Genomic DNA, 19,112 nt, shown 5'->3' on the forward strand with positions numbered 1-19,112 from the left:
TCCTATTCCTAGAGCAAAATCTCTGAGGGACAGCAATATAGGTTTTCAAAAACCTTGTCTTCAAAAACAAGTGTGATTAGAATACATTAAAACCTCCTTGAAGAGACTATGAAATAGATCAAAGGGACATGGCCACATTAAGCAGAAATGCAAAGCTGTGGCTTCAGGTGTTCAGAAGCTTCACAGAGCACCCCAAGAGTTTCCCCAGGGACATTTCCCCAGGGACACAAGCTCTACTGTTGAGGTCCTTATTTGTACCTCAACAGTAGAGCTTGGACAGGAGCTGAAAAAGGGGTAAGAAAGGCTGAAAACAAAAATACCAAGTTCCTTTTATTTCCATATTCCACAGTATGCAGTTACAATGCTCTCGTTACACAGAAATTACAAGTTACCTCTTGTAATTTCTGGTTCTCTTTTTATTCAAATACAGACAGTAACGGGAAAGCCAGGCAGGTTTTCCTCAGGACGGAAGCCTGAACCTCTTACACAGTCAACAGGAATACAAAATCCTTTTTTGTTAAGCTTCACAGTTTATTCATGGCAAAGTGTCCTCTCACTGGACCACGTTATTGTGATGAATGTTTCTGAGCAGAGGTACAGCAGTTGGACAGTACAGAAGTGTTGGAAGAAAAACTCCCCTCACGGAGATGGTAAACATACAGCTGGCTGTAAGACAACGCCTCACCGTGCTGGATAACCCTCTTCAAGGAATAACCTGGAACGGGTCCCACCAACACAGCTTTACTCAGCCTTCTGTCTAACAGAAACATGCTCAGTCAAGACACGGATGTACAGCTTCAGCCAAGCATATGTGACACCCAGAGCACAGTAAACAGAGGTCAACAACAGAGGGACAAAAGGAAGCTGCAGCTTCCAGGAGGTCAGGGGAAATATAATTTCACAGAAGATTTCCAAAGGCACCAGTTGGACGAGGTAGATTGTTTCAAGCCAGTTAAGGAGAGGCCTCTCTCTCCTGTCAGAGAGAATTAAAGAAAAAGATGTTAAAATACGTGTTGTTACTAAAAATAACTTTTAGACCTTCGGTTTTCAGGAGGAAAACCCACGATAACACACAGCACAGTCAATTCCCTTATCGTGTGGTTTTTACACAGTTTCAAAAGGCCTTTGCTGAGCAGAAATCAATCTAGGTGGAGATCACATCACACCAAAGGACAATTAAACAGATCTCCTGTACTTCATACATGGGTTTGTTCCACTCAAGTTCTTCTGCACCCAAGGACTAGAAATGTCAGGTTTATCCTAACCACTGCCCCCTCCCCACAAACTTTGTGTAGGAAACCGAAGTTCATCTCTTGGAATGGACACTGCTAGTAGGGTTTTGACTACTTGTAGTCAACAGGCTACATTCATATTCTGATTTTAACAAAGTTATGAACAATACATTTGCAGAAGCTTGAGCTCTACACAAGTTAAACACCTACAGAGGAGTTAGGGCACTTAAGGAATGATCTGAGTCCCGAACACTATAGGGGACAAAGAATTCTGGCTGAAAGGGGATGACCTACAAAAAGCAGGTGACTGATGTAGTAAATACAGGCTTATAGCAAAAAGATCCTTCATTACAGCTTGGCTTTGCCATAAAAAGTTTGGGAAATAGGACATGGAGACTACAGGATTTATAATAAGCACTGTCTTTGGTTGAGCGGGATCAACTGCCTTAAATACAGTAGGTTTACACCCTTCTGAGACTAACTGGACAGTTGTCACAGTTCAAACAGAACAAGGATGTCCTAAAAATAATCCTATCTTAAGCCCTCCTTCCTGAGAACGGAGACATCACCTTAACACAGAAAACTAATGCTAAAACATGAAGCTGAAGGGCTGTTTGTCTCTTATGACAACACAGTTCCCAGTGACAGAGGTGGTTTCATTCTTGATTTCAGGAACAAAATTGTTTCATTACCTGAACAGAGATTTCAGCGAAGAGAAGCTATAAACTGTGAACAGCAGCATAAGCAGTATTTTGATTGGAAGTTCTGAAACGGAAGGAACACAATATACAATTAAAATCAGTTACAACAAAACATTTACCATTTAAGTTACAGCAACCTTAAGTGCTAGCATTCAAGCTTGTATTGTCCAATTTAATTATTTTCTCCAAACCAAACAAAATTATTTATAGGACTTGCATTTATATATATATTTAGGACACGGAAGAATTAGCATATGTATTTACTAAACCAAATGCCAAGCATTCCAACACACACGGGATACAGAGTGAACACAATTACAATACACAACAACACTGCTAATAAGATTTTTCTATTCAGAAGTGATCAGAAATTACCAGGAAGCTTAAAACACGTGAACAACAGGAAAATCTAGTTTTAAGTTACACACTATAAAGGAGTTAGTTAACAGAGAACATAAAGGAAGTTTCTGAAGTCTAAAGGCAGCAAGTCTACTGCAAATAAATGACATTATTTGACCAGAAGGAGAGCATCTGGATTTGAACTCTACCAGAAGTATGCCAATCATTACGCAAATGGTTGTCTGTTTATTTCATTTAAACCTTAACACATCAGACCTTTGATTAATCAAAGGCAAGAGGAAGAAGGAACAGCACTCATGCACACACACACAAGAAAATCTATCCCTACACAACTGACTTAATTGATGCTACTGCAGGAATTTTAATTTATTTGATAGCACTAAGCAGCAGTCAGCTGGAAGAGTTGGCTGGAAAACAGCCTGCCAGATCTGTAGTCTCAAGTTGTCTTTATCATGTCTTGCTTCACGTGGTTATCTTGTTTTCCCCATGGCAGGGGAAAGCTTCTAGAACTGTGGCAGAGTGCGGGGTAACAAATACTGACAATTACAATTCCCCATCTCTATTTCAGTTTGAATTCGATGATTCTTCCACTGTGTTTGTTTTTTTTTAAAACCACGATTTCATTAGTTGGAGAGCCATATTTACAAAACCAGGCTCACATACATGTACATGTATAGCATCTTGCAACTTCCAAATTATCACATGAAATAATCCAAAGCCATTATCTGCTCTTCAGCAACCAGAAACATGAGAGCACAGAAAGAAGACACTTTACCCGGTGCTGTGAACAGCAATGGAAAGAGGGAGAAATGCCCTGTGGTCGTCAGGATCAAGTAGATGCCAGCATCCTTTGCTCTCTGAACAGACAACAAGCTAAAAAATGACAAGAACTTATGTTAACCAGTTTTCTTTTAGCAAAGAAACTTTGTTTCAGCAAAAACACTATGCAAGTCACAAAGGAGATGAAAAACAGGTGATAAGGAGTTATGTAGGACCCCAGTCCTTCCAAATCCTGGACCTGTGATGGAATCTTCTGCTACCAAGCCACCTGACTTCTTAAAAACACAGGAGAAAAATCATCCAAGAAACCCCCTCCCAGAAAACCACACGCTCACTGAACACAAGTATCAGAAAGTTCCAAGATTTTCTAAAAATGCTACTTTTTTCCCCCCTACAAATGGTCTTTTTCCTTTGCCATCTGCCTGGCAACATTGTCAGCTCTGCTTCCTTCTCCTTCCCTTTGTTCTTCCCATGTTAAATTCCCTGCCACCACTGGCTGGAGTTTTATTTCGGTGGTTACAGTAGCCCTATTCAATAGTACACATGCAGGAACTATCTGAAACTGTGACAATAAGCGTAGTGTTAGTGATCTTGCTTCTAATCATATTCAGAAGTAACATTTATGCTTCCTTGCCATGTGTCTGAGCATCCCTTTCTCTCTATGACCAGTACTACAGAGCGATTGTGTACAGTTACAAGTGATGCAGCACATGATCAGGATTATTTTCCAGTTGTACCCACATTCACGTATCATCAGAACAAGTCCCGGGTTAGGGTTTTAGTCACTCAATTCAGACCTCATTTGCCAAACTTGAGCACTAGGTGAAGCCAGGAGCTTGGGGCAGTGGCTGAATTACATGATTCTTAAGGTCCCTTCCACCTAAAGTGTTCTGATTTTATGATTTTTATCAAGCTTGCCCTCAAGCTGTCAGTATGGAAAGGAGGCTTTAAGGGGAAGCTCAACAAATTCTTTTAAGAGCTCTGGGGTACCCACAGCCAGAAGTCTGAACCCCTTTCTTTTATGAGCTTTTTTATTATCAAAAATCATGTCTGAATCCAAAACACAGATTTCCTGTTACACTACACATCTTAATAGCACTCAGCACTGGAAGACCTGTTTTATTGTGTCAGAAATTAATGCACTTGGAACACTTTAAAACTACAGCTTAAGGCATTCTATATAAACACGTTTATTTTATGAAATATACTGAAAACCAAGGGATCCTTTTTTGAGGATTCTTCAGCAAGCAGCTGCAGGTTCAGCTTGGCCAACTACCACACGTGGGATTCACTCACCTTAGAGGCAGAATAGCGAGGAGGATTGCTTTTTCATGCACGTGCCACCCAAACATGAAGGAGCTCAATGCACAAAGAACAAGGCACTGGAGAAAGCCTCTGGGCCCTTGAGGTTTAAACCAAAGACAGAAAACAGAGGGCTAGAAACAACAGGCAAAAACAGGACTTCAGTCAAGTTTTGCAATCCTGAATGCAAGCCATTGTCCAAAGAGCTTTTCAATGTTAAACAACTGTGCTCCAAATAGATATTAAATAAAAATAAAATACTTTTGGATACACAACTGTATCCAAAAAGATTAACCCCATATTTATCATAATTTTCTTCTTTTTTTTTTTTTTTTTTTTTTTAAGAAAAGGTATCTTTTGATCTGGGATTGAAATTTGTACAAAGGACATGCTAATCAGATTGAAAGCTGCTGGGGACAAAAGAAAAGTTTCCCAAACCACGATTTGTTCTTACCAATATAGATATGAAAGTACAGATCAGCGTTGCCAGCGGGGTCACAGAAGGAAGGACAGTGTGCTGGAATTCTTGAACCAGCCCTCCTGTCATTGAGGCTTTAGGGATTTTGGTGGGATCAAGGAAGTTATACTTTAAGCCTGAAAAAAGAAGATTAAAGACGTACAAACTTAAATATTACTAAAATACAGTAGCTGTCAAACTGAACTGTTCTGTAGAACAGAACTGAAGTATATGGTTGAGATTTTTCTGTATTAAAATATAACAGAGAGGTAAGACTGATTTCTGACCTACCACTGGGAGCTTGTCACCCACTGAATTAGGTAGATAATTGGCTGATTTACTGGAAGTATAATTTACTACCTGTATTTCAAATGGGGAAGCCTAAAATCCAGAGAGCTCTACCTGCAAATGAGCACCAAACCACAAGATGTGCATACTGTACCAACAACTGTGAGTGCTTTGTCCACGGCGTTGTACAAAGCCCAGAAGTTAGGGGCCCAGTAAGCATGGCAGAGGCCTCGCTTGAAAGGGAAGAGCCGTGAAATGACCTGAGGCAGCTGGCCCTACAGGAAAGAAAAAGAATGAAAAAAAAAAAAAACCAGTCTCTTTAGATGAGATATGGTTTATAGTTTCATAACATAGCTTTCTAGCTGTTCAGGTGAATAACAAGTGGAGAAGGGGTCATTACCAAGACTATGAAGGGGCCCAACGAAAGAGCTGAAACAAGACAAACAATCAATGCCAGAAGAATTACGTGAAGAAAGCTGAAACTCCTCCACTTCAGGGATCCGTCTGTAAGAAGAAAACAGATTATCAATGCAGTTACTGTGGCAAGGAGAGAGGCAAAGCAATCCACTGGTAGTGGGGAACGCTAGCACTCATCTAGAAGCACAAAGTCCTTCATCTCAAAATATTCAATTGTTTCCTTTAGCAGGTAGTTTTTAGGTAACTTAAGGTAAGCATCAAAGCCAATTTCGCCCATTAAATATCTACATGGAACTGCCTGTAGTGGGTTTACGTGGCAAGGTTTTGGTAGCAGGGAGCCATAGGGGTGGTTTCTGTGAGAAAGATCTAGAAGCTGCCCCATGTTTGGGAAGGGCCCCATTGTTTTCCAGATCCGAGCCAATAAGCGATGTTGTTTTTCGCCTCTGTGAGAGCATATTTAAGACAGGGAAAAAACGCTGCGCCACACAGCAGCCGGGAGAGTGAGAGGAGCGAGGAACAGCCTTGCGCCAAGGTCAGTGTAGAAGGAGGGGGAGAGGTGCTCCAGGCGCCGGAGCAGAAGTCCCCTGCGGCCTGTGGTGAGGACCATGGTGAAGCAGGATGTCCCCCTGCAGTCCATGGAGTACCACGGTGGAGCAGGGTTCCACGCTGCAGCCCGTGGAGGAGACCACGGTGGAGCAGGTGGCCCTGCACCGATGGAGGCTGCGGCCTGTGGAAGACCCCTGCCGGAGCAGATTCCGGGCCGGACCTGTAGCCCGTGGAGAGGAGCCCACGCAGGAGCAGGTGACCCGGCAGGAGCTGCTGCCCGTAGGGGAGCCAGGTTGGAGCAGTTTTCTCCTGAGGGATGGACCCCGTGGTACGGACCCATATCTGGAGCAGTTCTGAAAGAGCTGCTGCCTGTGGGAAGCCCACGCCGGATCAGTTCATCAAGGACTGCATCCCGTGGGTGGGACCCCACAGCACAGGGGACGAGAGTGACCGAGAAGGAGCGGCAGAGAAGAAGTGCTGTAGACTGACCATAACCCCCATTCCCCGTTCCCCTGCGCCGCTCGGGGGGAGGAGGTGGAAGAGGGTGGATGGGGGGGGAAGGTGCTTTTGGTTTTTTTTTCTTTGTTTTCTCACTTCTCTCGCTTGTTAGTTGTAGGCAATAAATCTTACTATCTCCTTATGCCGAGTCTGTTTTGCCCGTTACAATAATTATTGCGTGATTTTCTCGTCCTTATCTCAATCCTTGAGTCCTTTTCACATATTTTCTCCCCATTCCTCTTTGAGGAGGGGGAGTGAGAGAGCGGCTGTGGTGGAGCTCGGCTGCCCACTCGAGCGGAACCACGACAGTCTTTTTTGGCGCCCAACGTGGGGCTCGAGGAATTTGAGATAAGGATGATAGTTAGTAGAAGTAACGGGCAAAAATATGTGCAGGATGATTGTTAGGAATGTACAAGTTGTGAAGAATTTAAGAAAGCAGTAACTGTGATATGTTAGTGTGGTGAAGGGACGAGGGGTGGTGTGTGTGTAAAATGTCCACCTTGTCGGTGCTGTGATGATGTTATGTTTATTTTGGTGTGGTGAATTCTTTTTCATTTTGATTTAAGTGAATTTTGTGAAGGTTGTTGTGATAATTGTAAAGTAAGAGTATATTGTGAGTAATCTTAAATATGCTTTTAACAGAGGCGAGGGGTGGAATGTAGTGGGTTTACGTGGCAAGGTTTTGGTAGCAGGGAGCCATAGGGGTGGTTTCTGTGAGAAAGATCTAGAAGCTGCCCCATGTTTGGGAAGGGCCCCATTGTTTTCCAGATCCGAGCCAATAAGCGATGTTGTTTTTCGCCTCTGTGAGAGCATATTTAAGACAGGGAAAAAACGCTGCGCCACACAGCAGCCGGGAGAGTGAGAGGAGCGAGGAACAGCCTTGCGCCAAGGTCAGTGTAGAAGGAGGGGGAGAGGTGCTCCAGGCGCCGGAGCAGAAGTCCCCTGCGGCCTGTGGTGAGGACCATGGTGAAGCAGGATGTCCCCCTGCAGTCCATGGAGTACCACGGTGGAGCAGGGTTCCACGCTGCAGCCCGTGGAGGAGACCACGGTGGAGCAGGTGGCCCTGCACCGATGGAGGCTGCGGCCTGTGGAAGACCCCTGCCGGAGCAGATTCCGGGCCGGACCTGTAGCCCGTGGAGAGGAGCCCACGCAGGAGCAGGTGACCCGGCAGGAGCTGCTGCCCGTAGGGGAGCCAGGTTGGAGCAGTTTTCTCCTGAGGGATGGACCCCGTGGTACGGACCCATATCTGGAGCAGTTCTGAAAGAGCTGCTGCCTGTGGGAAGCCCACGCCGGATCAGTTCATCAAGGACTGCATCCCGTGGGTGGGACCCCACAGCACAGGGGACGAGAGTGACCGAGAAGGAGCGGCAGAGAAGAAGTGCTGTAGACTGACCATAACCCCCATTCCCCGTTCCCCTGCGCCGCTCGGGGGGAGGAGGTGGAAGAGGGTGGATGGGGGGGGAAGGTGCTTTTGGTTTTTTTTTCTTTGTTTTCTCACTTCTCTCGCTTGTTAGTTGTAGGCAATAAATCTTACTATCTCCTTATGCCGAGTCTGTTTTGCCCGTTACAATAATTATTGCGTGATTTTCTCGTCCTTATCTCAATCCTTGAGTCCTTTTCACATATTTTCTCCCCATTCCTCTTTGAGGAGGGGGAGTGAGAGAGCGGCTGTGGTGGAGCTCGGCTGCCCACTCGAGCGGAACCACGACACTGCCCAGCTTGACAAAACCAAAGAAGTAAGGCTGACCCAGACAGAAAATAAACTAATTTCATATTAACATAATATTTTCATACAGGTAAGAGTATGGGTATTTATTTTATTCTGAATTTACGTAGAGAAGGAAAGTACAACTTGAGATTACCCCACTTCTTTTGAGTTAAGTTTTGAGTTAAGTTTGTGCTCTTCATTAGCCTATGCCTATTCACTTTTTCTACGTGGCAGCTCCTGCATTTTACAATCTTTTGTTGTTTTCCCTTTTAAAGAGAAAGGATTTCTTTGTTCACATGAAAAATAAACACATTTTTCAGTGCTGAAAAGTGGACAGAAGCCTGAAAGACAGATGTTGGAATAGCCATCTCATTATTTCTTACTCAGAGTAATTCTTATTGCTTCAAACTGCCATCTGCAGTTAGTTCATGTTGCATTTTCTTAGAGAATTACCTATAAATAGGAATTTTCCTATTCCTATTTATAGGAAAATTCCTATAAATAGGAATTTTTTTAATGTTTTAAAATATCTATGAAATATCTACCTTCCCAGCTGTGCTCCCCAAGATGAATTTTCATCTGACCAACAGCCATTCTGATCCAACGTGTCTCTTCTATACCCCATTGAACAGAATTCCTCAAAAAGCAGTCGAGGAAAACCCCATCTTACCTGCGTTATTTGCAGTAAAACAATAGGATCGCAGCAAATAAATGCCATATGCTGGGGCCACATACATGTAGATGTGTTTGAAATGCAGAAGAATAGCAAAAAGTAGAGCGCCCTCCAAATATCTTTTCTAAAATAAAATGAAAACAACAAAAAAATCCAAGATTTTCTACTTGTTCTTCTTTTGCATGAACTTTAAATAGCCCTCTAGTGTAATCCTAAAGTGACAGGAGAACTACCATAGGCATAAAAAACAAATGAGGCGTTTACTTCAAATTACAAACAGTATAGTCAGGAATAAATAGAGGAGGAAGATGCATTCTCAGATGTTGCTTTGAAAGCTGGGAATGGCCTCCTTTCTGTGCAGCTTCAGAAGTACATTTTTTAAGGACTGGTGACTTGGAAGGAGATAAGATGGCAGCAAGCCATGTCACTTTGCTCAGGTGTAACACAGGATTTAGCTTTTTTCTCACAGGGAACTGAAATGCTGCAGCATCAATAAGGAACTGTGGTTACATTCAGGTTCTCTTCTTCCCCCCAGATTCCATAACTGAACAGCCAAATTAGGACACACCAACCGTGAGCCACTCCCATTAGCTTCAGCAGCAGCAGCCCAAGGAAGTGAAATGATGTACCTAAAGTGTGTAAGCAAATAAAGAGAAAAGAACCACTTAAATTTACCTGGCATAGTCGAGCAACAGAAAGAAGCATCAGGCCAAACAGAAAGCCATTGTACTGAAAGTGAATATCTGAACTTGAGTCAAGAAAGGAATAATGATATAATCAAATTAAAATAGAACTTAAGGCAAGAAATCAACCTTAAATTCACTCCATGTAGACACAAAGTCATTAATCTTACCTCTAAGTACACCAAGTACAGACACTACTAACCCTGGAGTATTATCATGATGAAATGAAGCTCAGCAGTCTGGCTACATACCTATCATGAAGCTTACATGACAAAATAAAAGGTTAATCATCCACTTTTTGAATTTTTAAATCCCAGTTTCTGCCTCACATTGGTTTATGGATGGAGACAGTAGCCCTCACTTATCACCTACCACCTGTAAGGAATCCGAATTGACAAAGACAGGGAAGCAAAGAATGAGTCCATTCTATTAAGAACCACTGTATTTCCCCATTCCCTCCTCAACATCAATGCACATTATGTCAAAACTGACTGACAATAATTGGACCTCCCAGAATTATTTTTATATCCTTTTTAAAGAAAATTCGCTAATTCTCACACAGCGTTACCATTTAAATACATCCCAAACATAAAGCACCTGTAAGATTTTCCTTTACATGGGATAAACCTAGAACTACACCCAGGAAAAAGAAGCTCTCTGCTAAGACTTCTGTAGGAAGGTGGAGGAGCAGCCAGCAGGAACAGGCACCTTGCTTCCAGACTGGTCCTTCAGCAGCTCTGGCAAATCAGACCAAAACCTGATCATTTTCCACTTTGACAAATAATAATTGCCAAGAAAACATGATGAAGTTATTCAACTAGAACACAAACAGCAGTGTTCCTTGCTGTGACAGTAAAAATAAAACCCAAGGGTTTGTACCACACGCTGTAACAGGTTGAAAACCCCACAAACAACTGGTTTGAAAGGATACGATCCACAATTAACAGCCCGAAGTTCCACAAGAGCAGAACAGCAAGAATAAACGTTGGTTTTTCCAAAATATCCTTTGCAGAGCGCTTCCCATTTACACATCGGCAGCATCTGAAAAACAGCAGAAGAAACGTTAAGTCTTAATTGAAATAATTAACGAAACAACGTTGCCTTTAGAAGTTGAGACATGAACTTAACCTGAGGATATCACATGGCTGGAAGACAATGACAGAGCTCTTGTTAAACTCATCAAGAGAACAGAATGTCATGGATAAAGCTCAGCAGAAAAAAAGGACTTAAAATACCAGTAGCCATAACATTTTCCACACGCTAAGGTTTGTTAATTAACTTGGTCTCGGTCACATCTCCTCTTCAATTTTAACACTAGTTTTTACTGTCTGTTTGCTGTCAGCTTCTTATCAAAGACCAGAGTATTGCTGTATCTGGAGACAGCACACTGGGTTGTATTTAAAGTCCCCAGCTGGGGCATTAACCTCTTTGTGGCTTTCCCCCACTACTGTGAGCTACATGCTTACTGGCTAAGAACATCCTATAACTTCAGTGTGAAGCCATTTGGTTCATACGCTGAAGACCAGATTAAAAATTTGTGGGTGATGTGTTTTATTGCTACGAGCAGCATCATTCTTCCCCCTCAGAAAGCTGGGGCACCCTAAAAGCACAGAATCTTAACAATGCTAAGTTAAACTTGAAACAATTTATCATCAAGAACATCAAAAACACTGGAGTGACTTAGCATATTTGAGATCATACTTAAAATTTCATCACAGGTTTCTTATACACTTCTGTTCTAGAAGGACAGAGTGATAACAAAATAGACAAAAACACTTGGGCTCACCCAAACTGACCCAGAGCTCCTACAAAATCAACCCATCACAGAAAACAAATACCCAGAGTGTGAAATGGCAGCTGATGTCTGAAGGCATAGAAATTTGATCACATCTATAGCAGCAGCATCTCCAAGGGAAACAAAACATTATCTTGCATTTAGCAGCATGTTCCATAGTTGTCCCTTGAGTAGGTTAAAGCACCTTTGATGATTCCATGCGTCTACAAGCTTAATTGTACAAATAATTTTGACGTTACTCTAGAAGTTAGAATACTGAACTCACTGTCCCTACAATCAGATCATTAAGACTTACTCATGAACTGCATAGATGAAAAGGATATCCGTGAAGATGACAGAAAATCTTTGGAAGAAGATGGTTGCGTGACTGCTGTAATTCAGATTTTCAATGACCAACATCTTGGGGTCGAAGTACTTGGCAATATGTGAGAGCGCATACTCAAACCAAGCAAAAAAAGGCGGATAATCCAGGGTCCATTCTGAAGTTGCCTGAAGATAGAATGAGAATAAATAATTTAACACAACCTGTGCTGTATGCAGTCCTCATAACTAGTTCATGACATCAAATCAATTGACATTTTATCTCTACCTTATCTTTTGTCTGCATGAAAGAAACCACCAACGCAGTCTTCTTGGACTCAAAATTATTTTTTTACACTTCACATCTAACAACCCCTTTTCAATCCAATAGTTTTATTTAAGCTTTTCTTAAAAGGACAGTTGTTATGCCCTGACCAATGATTAATCTTTTACATTATTAGATCAGCCTGTTGGGAAAGTTCTGACCCACACACATCATTTATCTCTGGATGCACAGTTCCCAAATTATTATGTGGAGTCCTAGAGACTGATCTTTATCCCAGAACTTCAAGAAATATTTTGAGATAGTGAGCCTACACAACTGGGTTTTAATCTATCATCAAGTTGAAGGTGATCCATCCAGGTTAAAATCAATGCATGCTAGTAGAATACCAGCAGAGCATCATAACTTTAATATACTAATTAACTTCATAATGCACAAACCCCTTTACAAGATTCGTTTTTATTTGCAATAACTATGAATTATTAATGACAACAGCGAAGACAGCAACAATGCAAGACCACACAGCTTGTTCCCGTGCTAGGCAGCCTTTCTAATAAACCATGTGCATTAATTGTCTTTCCCAGTTTGCCTTCATAAGTACGAGCAGCTGTCCCGAACAATTCTTTTTTTTTTTTTTTTTTTAAGTGTTATATAGGACCAATTAATTGGGATTGATATGCTTCTGTAGCACTGCTATCCAGCTGCCAGCCATCAGTATCCCTGGCATGTATGTTCTGCAAATAAAGTTTTTTTTTTCCCTCTAGCATTCAGAGAGGCTGGCATAACCAACACATCTGTAACTTACACACAACTAACAAAAGAACATGAAACCCTTCCCCCCTAAAGAAACTTACTTCATAGTACCACTGAGAGAGAGGTAAGTTGTGCGTGATGGCGAGCCAATTCCTGTGCACTTCAAAATCTGTGGAATGACTACAAAAGGTTTACGTTAAGTCAGCCGTATGCACCTGAAGGAAAAACATTACTGAATACAAGGCCAGAGACAGATAAATAGGGAGCCTACACCACCCAGCTGCCAGACTCTGACAAATAATTGCCCAAATAATTTGGGCAGTAACAGAGATGCTGCACAAACTTTGTACCCAGGACACTAATAGATGTAGGACAAGGTATACTGCAGGTATAATATAGGTATATTTTGGTCAGGAACGACTTATAGCTCAGCCTTTTCTTACAATTAACGCTAAAATTCCTGGGGTTACCGACTTTTTAAAAGCAATTTAAAGTTTCTGAGGAAAAAGCTGCATTTTCCCCCCTATTAATTAAAAAGCGCGCCTGTTTCAGCATATTAAAGCCCCCGAACAACAGCCAGGTTGGCTGTAAACACCTTTAAACCCAAACTTAATCCCCTTTTACACTGCCCAGAGGATGAGGAGGCGGCACCCCAGGGCCAGCGATACCTGAGGGGAACAACCCCCCCCGGGGCCGTCCCCACACCGAATGGATCCCCGAACCCGAGCAGGGGCAGAGCCAGCAGCCCCCCATCCCTATCCCTGTCCCTTTCTTCCTTACTACGTGGGGATGAGGAGGCACTTGAGGAAGGAGACGCCGAGCGCCAGGGCTCCGAACCAGCTACTCCCGCCCGCCGCCATTATGCACCCGCCGCCATTACGCGCCCGCCCCCCCCGCGCATGCGCCAGGGCTGGGCCTGAGGGGAGCCATGGAGGTGGGGGGGGGGGAATGGAGGTGCTTGGAGGGGGCACGGAGGGGTTGGGAGCGCGGCTCCTGGCTCCACGCTGCACCACATAAAAATAAAATTATGTGTCCGAGAGCGGTGTCTGAATGCTCCTTGAGGTCCTGCAGGCTCGGTGCTGTGAGCACGGCCGTGGGGAGGCTGTCATAGTGGACAACCACCCTAACTTTGCCCTAACACCGCAGGGGGTGTCCCTGTGAGAAAAACCACAAACAATTTTCTTCAGACAGGCTCTTCTGTGAGGCTATTTTATCGCAATGACGGGTGTCCTGTCAATCAGGAGCACATTTTAGTAATCAAATCATAACCTTTTATCCCCTATTACCTGATGCCTGATCACCTCCCTGTTTCCTCAGTGCCTGACTACTACAGGTTCACAAGCTACTCAACGCTCTTCTATACCATATATGTACTTTTTTTTTCCCAACCCTTTAATTTCTCCTTCTGTTTTGAAAACTTGTGATCTTTGTTTCACTATTCTCACACTGCTCATCCTGTTTTTCTCCAGCTTCTACCTTATTTTGGAGCAGTGAGGCCTTCTACTGTCCACTTACCTACTTAGCCTTTCTCCTTATTATGACTACACAACTACCTTGGAATACAGAAAAGCAACTCTCTACTGCAAAAAAAACCACAACTTTGTGTCTCACATCCCCACAGCCTCCTCTTCCCTGGGCTAAACACATGGAGGGCCCTCAGCCATCCCCCATACATCTTCCCCTTGAGTTTGGGAGTGAAACTGGGTGTTGTGGGGTCAGGATTGGTGCTGGGTGTTACGGGGTCAGGCATGGTGTAGGAGAAAGCATGGGGTTGAGAGCTGTGGGATCAGGCGCAAGGTTGGCTCTTGTGAGCCTGCCAGGGGTATTGGGTTGTGTTGGACCTGCGGGATGTGGGGTTGGGTGGTGTGGAGCCACTCTGAGGCTGTATTTGCTGCCAGGGCTTGAGCCGATCCTGGTGGCCAGCACCTCCACGAGGAGGGGACAGCCTGTGGTGTTGGTTATGTGTCCAGCATTACTGGTCTCATGAAGGGTTGGCATTGCCCAAGCACTGCCCCACCTCCCTCCCTTCATGCTCCTTCTCTGTTTTTACTAGAGCGGAGAAATGCTGTTCCTACAGGGTTCAACATCAGCTGCTGCTTCTTCCAGGACAACCCTGGGATATGGTCAAAGAGACAGAGGGATCTGGCTCACACTGGATTTGGGTGATCTTTTAGGGTCTCTCTCGTCATTCTGTTGCCATCTCCTCTGTGGCAGTGGGCAGTGTGCTCGGTAGCCCCCCATGCCAATCTACTCATCAGCACGGGTTTAACCCTATTGATCTGATTTGTGAAAGGTTCCCCCTCAGGACAAGAAGCACGGTGTTTGTGGGTGCATTAACGTTGGAAGGAATTGTGTAGCAGCTCTCATGCCAACAATTCTCTTGAATCGAGCAGAAGCCACTTCAAAACCTACAAGCTTAGCCCTCTTCCAGGGAGGTACCGTCTCCAAACAGTGTCATTGGGAGTTGAGTCCCCTTCTAGGTGTGCTCTTCGAGAGGAACATGCTCCATTTGATAGTTCTGCCAGCCTAGAGGGCAGATATATGCAAAGAGGATGGGTTTTTGGTTGCTTATAGCAAACCTCTGTCCTTCTAGGAACAGTACTCATAGGGGCACCTTGAAATCATGTTAATAATATGTGAGCATCTAATAATATGCAGAGCATCTACTGCTTCATTCACATTTTATTTACTGTCTTCAAAAATACATATTAGTAACAGTTCACAGAAGACTTACAGGCAGATAAATGCAACCAGATTTTCAAGTGTGATACCCTACAGGCTCTCTATAAAAGTGGTAAGAAAGTCAAACCATCTTTTGACACCTTCCAAAAAACATTCATTCAAAAGTATAGCTCTTAGTGAATCAGGGACCGAGTTCTGATCAACAGAAAAATCCCGAAAAATCCCAAATTGGGATTAAGAACAAGAAAGTAAGAGAGAAAATAAATTATTTACTCCATGGAGCCTTCCCCTGTAGTTCCTTCATTTTTTTTTTTTATTTTAAATTTTTGAATCCATAGGAAAACCATTGCTCCTATTATTCCTGAGTGAATCTGACAGCATGATCTGCTCGATCCAGCCCTTCTCACACAGAACACCGATATGTCTGTAATAATTCATGTACGAGACTTTTACTGGGAGCATCACATATTAATTAGCACTGCTCGTACCCTGCACGTTTGTGACCAGCAGTGCGTGGGTAAAGGAGATATTAAAGAATTTTAAAGGAGATATTAAAGGACAGTTTCATGTTCCCAAAGACGTGGAAATTCTGGGCAGTGACACCAAATTAAAAGGGATGGGGTGAAAACGAAGCTTCCAAAAGAAGTCTTCTTCATAACTTCTCCATTTATCTGTGAAGTATCAGAAGATCGTAGATTTATTTTACACAGTCCGTGGCATGGGCTGAAGGCCGTATTTATCAACCCTTTGAACTTTACGTACAGACCCCACCAGCCTTCCCAAGACTGGGAATGAATCTGATTGATTGCAGACATTTACTGCCAGTAAACTCGAGTAGCGATTTACATTCAGCATCCAAGTTAAAACACGGGTAACTACAGCAGTGCATATGCTTGGCGATTTAAAGCATGTGCAAATTCAAGCAAAGCTGTCTGCATCTGACAGGGTACTAGCGTAACTGTTGGCATGGGCAATATTTAAGTTGCTTAACAAGAGATTAAAACTGGAGAGGACCAGGGAGTCATTTTAATCACAGCCTTCTTCCACAACAAAATCTTTGTCTCCATTGTTACCTTGCTGTTTTCTTTTCCTGAACGCACCTAGATCCTTTATTCTCCCCCTTCACATTCTTGTTAACTTAAGAATTCCTCCAGGTCTAACATTTTACACCTTTTATTTCCCTACCACCCCCTGCAGAAACAAACACTCCTCTCATTGTCTCCTAATGACTCTGAAGAACAACAGCATGACCCAAAGACATCTTAGTATTCAGGTATGATTTCAGTCCTTTTATCGTAACTGGGCATTATTAGACAATTAAGAGATATCAAGCCAAAAAAACACATAAGATAAATCCATGACTGATTCTTTCTGGACTCCACTAAGATGCTTTATAATAATCTTTCTGTCTCATAAGAAATCCCACTGTGCCATGGACATGCACATGTCTGAAGATGCCATTATGGTACAGCTAATAACTTATTTATCATCTGCCCTAACTCTGATGTTTTTCTGCCCTGAAACTATTGATCTCTCTACCCAGTGACTCTCTCAGCATTTAGGCCATTAAAAAAAAAAAAATAAAGTGCATGTCAGCCTCATTTTATAGATGGAGGTGGTGAGGGAGACGGGCTGATGGCAGAATCAGAACAGGAGATAAGCTCTGAGGTCCTTCAAACTTTAAGGGAAAGGAAGATTCTTTCCTTGTTTTAAGGAAAAAAAAATAAGAAGTTTGCTCTCGGAGGAAATATTCGACTCCAACAGTGAAATAATTTTTAGATGTTACTGCTAATAAACATCAAGTGCTTTCCATGACTAGAGATGAGGTTGTGCTGTACCCTAAGCACTTGATATGGCTTTGTGCATGTTTATTTTTCTTTAACTCAGGAGAACTGCAGAGAACAAGAATCCCCAGTGCTGCTGAGTGGTGAAAGAAAAGCAAGTTACACCCCTCGGGCTCAGAAACAGAAGGTAAGCAAAAGCTAGCTATCAAGATAACAAGGGAACAAATGCTTCCGAGAGAGAATGTGCCTCCAAACAGTCATTACAACATAAATCAGAGCGCAAAATTAGGGAGCAGCTATATATTTAGCTTAGCACGTCCGCTGAAATAGCAACTCCATTTGTATAACATGTGTTTGATTGCAATCCCAGCTTAGCACTTACTTCACATACTTGGTAGCACGCAGAACGGCCGTGGTGCTATAAATAATACCTCCTTCTCAAAGATGTTTATTCCATTTAACAATTTAGAGCTATTTCAAGCTTTTGTGTTCCTCCCAAAGCCTGTTTTTATTCTGTCTTTACACTGGTTGGACATTTTGCATCTCTCTGCATATCAATAAACGTCAGAGATTTGTGGTCAACCCTACTTTTGCCTGATTTAATTACCTGAGCACAGAAAAATGTTGATTCAGGCGGTCCATCTTTTGCATAATATCCTGATGGGTTCAGGCTCTCCAGATGAGGACCTGGATCAGTTCTCTCCTTGATCTGTGGAGACTCAAACCCGTATTTCCATCTCAGCAGATTGCCTCAGTTACTAGGGCCACGTTGGGGCTCTCTTCACTTCTTGCCCAGATTTTTAAGGAACTATCTGACTGCTTTGAGTGTGGGCTCTGCTGCTGTCTGAAGAAAAGAAAAAGGGGTGGGGGCAAAACGGAGGATTAGAGCTCTCTGTAAAGCTATGCATAGTGCTTTGGGTGCCTCTTCTTGCATGCCTTTCACCAGAAAATGAATGATTCAGCTCTTTTTCTTTATTATTATCTGAAACAGAATAAGGCAGTACCAATCTAGAGCTCGAAGGGGTGTTGATCAGACCTTCCCCCACGCCATTTCAAATGAGATTTAAGCACACTGCTCTTGCCCCTTGATGAACTCAAGCTGAAAGGAAACTAATTAAGTTGATTTAATTCAACTAATTAAACAAAATAAGCTGAAAGAAAACTTTTCTTTTGAGTATTGAGTTTAAAAAACACACAGTTGACATCCCCCAAAAACTATTACCATAAATTCAGCAAGGGCATACCTATTTGGAAGGCATAGATTTGATGAAGGAGGGTTCAGGTGTGGTATTTTACAGATCACAATGATATCACATGCATAGAGCATCGCTATGAATGTCCAAATGAGCGGCAAACTCGTGGCAGAAATAAGATTCACATTGTTCTTGCTTTGCTTTGTCAGTGACACGCTGCAACCCCTGGAACAGACGACTTTTGCTTCACAGTTCAGGGCAGGAGTGGGGAGAAAAAAGTTCTTCCTAATGCTTCCTAACCCCGAAGAATGGTCCCACAAGCTGGAATTTGGTCACAACGTACTGTTTACCATCCTCAAGGCTCCCCAAACTGGCCAGGTTTAATGGTTCCGTGGTTTTCAATCCCAGCCAGCGCTTCCTAACAACATGGTCCCACTTCCATCATCGTGCTGGTGGGTCTAGCACCAAGGCAGACAGGGAAAGAAGCTTACAGTAGGTTGCTAATAACTACGGAATGTGCATTTTCACCAGCAGCATGCTGATTTGTGTTGTTCATGCAATTACAGCTTGGGAAGTAGAAGTTATATTTATTGTATTTCTCTTGCTGTTTTTACAACAGTACAAAACACTTCTTTATGCTGCTTACGGGTCAGCTTAACACAGCAACAACTGGCTGC

General features: G+C 42.9%; 1 protein-coding gene across 1 annotated transcript; it reads right to left on the reverse strand.

Moving 5' to 3' along the window:
• Positions 1-396: 396 nt before the first annotated feature.
• Positions 397-13,663, reverse strand: ALG8 (ALG8 alpha-1,3-glucosyltransferase). The gene is made up of 13 exons (XM_084306704.1): positions 13,557-13,663; positions 12,878-12,956; positions 11,736-11,929; positions 10,577-10,686; positions 9,638-9,705; positions 8,960-9,086; positions 5,521-5,624; positions 5,275-5,395; positions 4,830-4,969; positions 4,370-4,509; positions 3,069-3,166; positions 1,925-1,997; positions 397-973 (listed from the first exon to the last, which is right to left on the reverse strand). The coding sequence occupies exons 1-13, from the start codon at positions 13,634-13,636 to the stop codon at positions 742-744; spliced, it is 1,566 nt and encodes a 521-aa protein (XP_084162830.1). The 5' UTR covers positions 13,637-13,663; the 3' UTR covers positions 397-741.
• Positions 13,664-19,112: the final 5,449 nt, after the last annotated feature.

Source organism: Netta rufina (genome assembly GCF_964035555.1).
Source record: "Netta rufina genome assembly, chromosome: 1".
NCBI classification, from domain to species: domain Eukaryota; kingdom Metazoa; phylum Chordata; class Aves; order Anseriformes; family Anatidae; genus Netta; species Netta rufina.

What these genes read in the sequence shown, in the direction of transcription:
- ALG8 (XM_084306704.1), bottom strand. Translation starts at nt 13,636, where the DNA reads ATGGCGGCGGGCGGGAGTAGCTGGTTCGGAGCCCTGGCGCTCGGCGTC. An exon ending in TCTCTCAGTGGTACTATGAA is followed by an intron (nt 11,930 to 12,877) that starts GTAAGTTTCTTT and finishes TTCTATCTTCAG; the next exon opens with GCAACTTCAGAATGGACCCT. An exon ending in CGGGCTGTTAATTGTGGATC is followed by an intron (nt 9,706 to 10,576) that starts GTATCCTTTCAA and finishes ACTCAAGTTCAG; the next exon opens with ATATTCACTTTCAGTACAAT.